The 6716-nt window shown below is 37.9% G+C and overlaps 1 protein-coding gene across 1 annotated transcript; it reads left to right on the top strand.

Moving 5' to 3' along the window:
- Positions 1-440: 440 nt before the first annotated feature.
- On the top strand, positions 441-5032 carry LOC134176289 (ankyrin repeat and SAM domain-containing protein 3-like). The gene is made up of 8 exons (XM_062642964.1): positions 441-560; positions 629-724; positions 1183-1281; positions 2376-2569; positions 2630-2709; positions 3599-3719; positions 3774-3975; positions 4528-5032. Exons 1-6 carry the CDS (start codon positions 441-443, stop codon positions 3640-3642), a joined length of 633 nt encoding a protein of 210 aa, XP_062498948.1. The 3' UTR covers positions 3643-3719; positions 3774-3975; positions 4528-5032.
- The last annotated feature ends 1684 nt before the right edge of the window (positions 5033-6716 follow it).

The raw sequence follows: 6716 nt of genomic DNA, 5'->3' as shown, positions 1-6716 counted from the left end.
TGTGTGTCTGTGTGTGTCTGTCTGTGTGTGTGTGTGTGTGTGTGTGTGTGTGTGTGTGTGTGTGTCTGTGTGTGTGTGTGTGTGTGTCTGTGTGTGTGTGTGTGTGTGTGTGTGTGTGTGTGTGTGTGTGTGTGTGTGTTTGTGTGTGTGTGTGTGTGATTATGTTGATGTTGATAGGGGACTAACTTGTAGATAAGTGGACTGTTGTGTAACTGACGTGTTAATCTGTACAACGTCGTTGCTCTTTAACTCAATCAAAATGGTCGCACACGCTGGAAAGTGTTGCGAGTGTCTACAGTCTAGTGATGAGAGCAAGAAAGATGACGTCATCGATAATGTTGGCTGTTTCCTCGCTTTTTTTCGTTTGTGAGTTGCTCTGTGTTTTGGAATGTTAGAGTTTGTTTGTTTCCTATAGCTAAAAGAGTTGTTGGACATTGGAAATGTCTGCACGTAAAGAAATGAACAAACAACTTTATGATGCTGTGAAGAGAAATGAGGTAGAGACAGTCACTAGTTTGATTGAAAGAGGAGCAGATGTTAATGCACGTGGTTATTCTTGGGTATGTGTTGTGATTTCTAATGTGTGTATTTGATGATGAAATTTTGAACTCCATGTCATTTGATCTAGGGCTGGACTGTTCTGATACAAGCTTGTGTTAATGATAACAAAGGGATTGTTGAGCTGCTATTAAGAAGTGGATCAGATGTGAATGAGACTAACGATGTGAGTTGATTAATTGTGTGAGTGAAGAAAGTGTGGTGTTTGTTGTTGTATCTCATATGATAAGATATCAACTAGATCAACGATTTTATCTCTAACAAAGAGATGCAACATTTTTATTTTGGTGTGAGTTGTATTGATGGTCAGTCAAGAATCGTTTGTTCTGTATATACCAATCTGTTTGTATTTCTTGTTTTATTGTGTGTTGTAACTTTTCAATAAATATTAGGTGAAGATTTAATGTGATGTAGGAGGTTGATCATCGTAATTATCAAAAGTAAAACAACTTGAAATATTTTGATCTAATTAGTTTATATTACGTTCAACTTGTCTGTTGGTGAAAACTATTTGCAGTAGTTATTGTCTTATCAGGTTGACAGAATTTTTATTTTATTTTCTCTTACAGCATGTGTCCAGTGTGATGAAGGAATTATGATAATAATACATTCTGATGTTGGTAGGGTGGCTGGACAGCTTTGATGTGTGTAGCAGAGACAGGAAATGAAAATATCTTTGATTTACTCATCAAACATCATTCAGATGTGTTGAAGAAGAATATGGTGAGTTTGAATATTGAGAGTTTCAGTTGATATTCTTTTGTTTGTTGTTGTTCATGTATTGAAAAAATATAGGGATTTGTGAGCTCTGTTTTCCCTGATTTTGTCTTTGAATGTCCCTGTAATTTTTTTATTTTAAAATAGTTACCTTAAGTTTTGTTATTAGTGTGTTTTCATTTAGCAGAGACATACAGACAGACTTACAAAACAACCGACAGACCAGCAGACAATTAACCTTTCAGATTTACTAAAATTTAGTTTACTTGTATCTACAATAGACTTCCTGCAATGATGAGGTAACTTGGCAGAAAGTGTTTTACAAAGTTCAGCAGTAGCCTCACTACCCATTGGCCTGGGTATGTTATGGCCCCCAATAGCATAGTGTCCTTGGAGTGGTCGTTGAGACATTGTACTCAGTTTAATTATCACACTGTCATGTGACGTGCAACCAGTCATGAGCACATATTCAGGTAGACTACCGTAGTGTATATGAGGTATATTACACAGCAAATGTGCAATAAGCTAGTTCTGGGTGTTATCATACTCTTCAAACATCAAAAAAGCTCTGGAGCTGGTCTTCCCAAATTCGGAGGTCCATCAACGTACTTGAGTCTAGACAGAGAATGAAGGGCAATGGATGACAACGTGAGATAGAGAGAGACTCCCAAGTATCTCTGATTTTCACTTTTGTCAAAACAATTCCATTTGAAATCCACTAAATAATATCAGGGAAATTCTAATGTATAAGGATTATTCTGTTTCACGTCATCAAAATTTTTCTTTTCTATTTTGCAATATGCTAAACGTGAAGAATATTAATAGGGTTCATACATTGTCAACAAACATTAGGGTAATTACTAAGTTTGTATGAATATTATCAGTTGGTAAATAGCAACCTACAATATGTGTTACTACACACTCACGACATGGTGTCTAGAATTTTTCAAGTTTGTGTGTTTGTCAGTGCTTGCTGTCGTTTGTTGGTTTGTTTTATTAATTAATATTTGGTTGTTGGATAAATGGAATGTCAGCTGGGTCTAAACACTTGAACATAAATTTTTACTTTATTTTTAATTATCAGTTTCTTTTTAGTTTAGTTTGGAGTAACAGCTCTTCATATTGCTGCAAGGTTGAATCACGTGACCATTATGAAAAAGCTATTTTCTGTTGGTGTGTCTGTTGATATCAATGATAATGAAGGCTGTACACCACTGTTGTTTGCTGCTCGTAATGGTCACGTTTCTTGTGTTGACTTTCTTCTAAACCATGGAGCAAGTCCTCACCATAAAAGGTGATACATTCAATATTGTACAGTCTACAATATTACTAACGTGATGTCATTGTATGACAGTCAGAGGGGATCACCACTGGATGTTGCTAAGCAACATGGTCATGTTGATGTGGTACAGATGATGGAACAAGCCATAAGATGTAAGGAAAATATCTTATGTAATACATTTAATTTAATTCTGTTTATGTGACGTTACATTATAGATTTACATAGATTTTGTTATTGGTTATCTAGATGTTGTAGTTATTTTGAAATGTTTTAATTATTTACTGAAATTTAATTAAAAAATTTTAGTTAATTTTTAACTAATGATTTTTGTTTCAAATTGCTTTTTGTTTTTAAACAGTTTGACATAGGTAGTGATTTTTGTATTGAGGATGTTGACAGTAACGTCATTTCTTTTTCTACTTTCATTTGCCAATTTGTGTGTGTGTGTGTGTGTGTGTGTGTGTGTGTGTGTGTGTGTGTGTCTGTTTGTCTGTCTGTCTGTCTGTCTGTCTGTCTGTCTGTCTGTGCATGCGTGCGTGCGTGCGTGTGCGTGCGTGTGCGTGCGTGTGCATGCTTGTGCGTGTGCATGCATGTGCGTGTGTGCGTGTGTGCGTGTGCGTGTGTGTGTGTGTGTGTGTGTGCGTGTGTTTGTGCATGTGTGTGTTTGCATGTGTGTGTGTGTGTGTGTGTGTGTGCATGTGTGTGTGTGTGCGTGTGTGTGTGCATGTGTGTGTGTGTGTGTGTGTGTGTGTGTGTGTGTGTGCATGTGTGTGTGTGTGTGCGTGTGTGTGTGCATGTGTGTGTGTGTCTGTGTGTGTGTGTGTGTGTGTACATGTGTGTGTGTGTGCGCACGTGCGTGTGTGTGTGTGTGTGTGCGTGCGTGTGTGTGTATGTTTGTAGGTGTGTGTACAGCATTTATCATTACTATGAATCAGCGGCTGTCAATGCAAGACATGCTATCTTTTGCAGTTGTTCTTCCCATGTCACACTTTGTTATCTCTGCATTTCTAATGACTAGTTGATATCAACTATTTTGTGCAGTTTTAGGTTTTGGACAGTTTTTCGAATACTTTACAAACAGTTAGGTGAGTTATATTTGTTATTTTCTACAGCAAACGATGAGGAAGCGCGTGTGTGTGACGTTGATCAGAAAGAACAGATGGTAGGTAATGTGCATGTCTGTATTATCATCACGTCATTTGTGGTGTTGATGTAGATAAGTCAACTGAAACAACAGATTTCTGCTCAACAAATTGAGAATGAAAATTTGAAAGAACAACTGACACAATCAGTGCGTGAGAGTGAAATGATATTGATGAGAAGTGAGATGGCAAAGAAAGAGAAGGAAATAGAGGGTCTGATGTCTGCTCTTGCTACTGCCAGTAGAATTGCTGATGTGAAAATCGAACAATCAAATGGTGAGTATAGTGACTGAAACATGAGTGCTCCATGATCAATAGGTTTTGTTGTCATATACCTGCATGCATTTATATAGTTAAGTGCTGGATGATAGAGTAAGTTGAGTACCTGATGTTGTCAGTACTGCTAAAAGAATTCTGATTTCCAGGAGATTTTTTAAATATTTTGAAAACTTGATGTTTTGATTAGGGAAGGCGTCGTCTTGATGTTTATCAATGTCTATTTATACTAGTGACTGTGTCATGCACTCTTTACAGTCATAGACTTTAACTTAGTAGTCTGAATGACGCAGAATCTTGTCATCATTACTTTCATATCTTTTATAAAGTGTTTCGTTTAGTGTTGACGTCACTAATATTGTGAGTAAACATGTCCTATATATCATTGATTGTTAGTTAAGAGTATATACATTTTTATTAGAGTATACACATTTATACATATTTCTATTTTTAGCAGCAGCTGGAAATGATGATTGTTTGTCTCATGTCTCTCTTCTTGCGTCCAAATTGTAAGTCTATACCCAACCAATAATTGTGTGTTGTATTTAATAGGCGATGATTAATATTATAGAAGACAAACTGCCAGACTTGGTCAACGTGGAGGTTTTTTCCGAAGTTGCTCAGACGTTCCAGTCTTTGTTTTGCACGAGGTCAGTCAATTGGCTGCTCAAAGACCAACCGCATTGGGTGACTATTTGGGAGTTACCGAAGTAGACCTCAGCACGATGCCAACCACTGACATTCCATCCGAAAAAGTTCGGAGTATGATCGTCTGCTGGATTAACAAACAAGGTGAAGGGGCAACACTGGACAAGTTGTTAGAGGTGATGCAGTTTATTGGATTGTTGGGTGCCCTCAAATCGAGACTCGCTCAGACAGTGGAGGATGTTTTGTAAAGGACGAGTTGATATTAATTGTTTGCAATTTAAAATTTCTTGTGTGTATCATGTGAGTCAACCGTGTGTGGTGTTCTATTATGATTGGACATATAGTTAGTATTGAAACTGTTTTAGCTAATTATCATGATTGCAATACATTGTGTTTCTTTCTCTGCTAACACGTGGCTGAGCACATGTGCTTCTATGCAATATATATCCGTGATGTCTGTTCACTTTGAGTAAACTCTGAAAATGTTGTGCTCTTCATGCAGTCACGAGAATACAGTGTGTCATGTATTAATAATAAAATAATTAATTAATTAACCGGCTCTTACTCAGACAATGAGGCAGCAACAGCAAACTGTATCAAACCACACTAGACATCTAAAGAGTACCTTGTCGTTATTGCAGTTTATTTCTGCTCAACCACCATCCGAGTGATCAAACAGTCTGCGGCAGTCTTACATATACTAAAATTTAGCTACAGACCTGCCAACCTAGCTGAATCAAAATGGGCGAGTTTACAGGAAAAAAGGCGAAAGCTTAAGTAAGTTAAAAAAATTGGGACACGCCTACAATAGCATTAATATCAATAATTTATATATAGCATTAATATCAATAATTTATATATTTATTTATATGTTTTTAGGCGCACTATAGACGAAACACAATACCAAAAAATCAAAGAACAAACTGCAACAACTAAATCTGTCAATTTTAAGTCAGTCAAAGATACCAAGTCCACGAAGATAAGTTGTAAATACACAATAACATGAAAGCTGACAGTTTGGTAGCACACAGGAAAGCAACCGTCGTACCAGATAATGCAGACCGTTCTAAGGCATGCCTGCGATCAATGAGTAATCAAACAGGTGAAAGGAGGTCAAAAGGACTCCAAAAAAGCACCGCGGTACCAAATGAATCTGGTAGTAGAAACTGCAGACTAGGCCTTGATTGATTGATTGATTGAGTTATTTATTTACCCAGGGAAATAATACTGTTCAGTCAAGATTGGTCTTCCACAGTACCCTGCAGCATCAAACAGACACAACGCCTATATCATACACATAACAAACAGCAGCAACAGCAAACGTCTAAGATTACAGTACTAAGGATTAACACGATTACACTAAACACATTACAGTTGACTTATACATATACATTTAATTAAACGACTCAAGAGACTTGACCCTTAGCACACACTCCGGCAACCTGTTCCATAACTTACATCCAACTGATAAAGCTTAGTTAGTGCTTTCTTAGTTAGTGTTAGTGGTAGTGGGAACGCATGCGCAGTCGCGATGTTTGACGTTGCGTCGCGGAGAAGCGACGCCATCTTCGGCGACCGCGTGTGCACCGCTAGACAGTCTTTGATATATACTAGCAGCGCGCAATATACGGGACAATTTATTCTCCAAAAGATTTTGAAGTGCGCATGGCTGAAGTTTGCAATGCCACGTGACAACAGTCTATACATAAAATTTAATTATTCATAACGTTACAGGGATTGCTATGTCCAAAATATACTTATGACGTAGTTTCGAATCCGATCCCAAGTCATTTGGTGGCGTATTCGCGCACATTCCAATCCGTATGTGAGTCACGCCCGTAGCAACCGTTAGCAACAGTTTGTGCTGTGGAGTCGTTATTGGTGCGTTGAGAGACCTCAAAGTCGCAAGGCGAAGTACATCAATTTGTAGAATTGTGTTGATGAAGTGATCGCCCAATTTCTCGTTCTTCTAGTGGCGTTTCGGCACATACGGAATCCGATCTAGGAGGCGTTACCCTCCATCACTGCAGACAATGCTCTGATTACAGACGCCAAAACGCACTTGAACGGCATCGGACCAAAGCCAAAGTTAG

Source organism: Corticium candelabrum, chromosome 2 (genome assembly GCF_963422355.1).
Source record: "Corticium candelabrum chromosome 2, ooCorCand1.1, whole genome shotgun sequence".
Classification (NCBI taxonomy): Eukaryota; Metazoa; Porifera; class Homoscleromorpha; order Homosclerophorida; family Plakinidae; genus Corticium; species Corticium candelabrum.
This window is presented reverse-complemented; position numbering and strand designations above follow the sequence as displayed.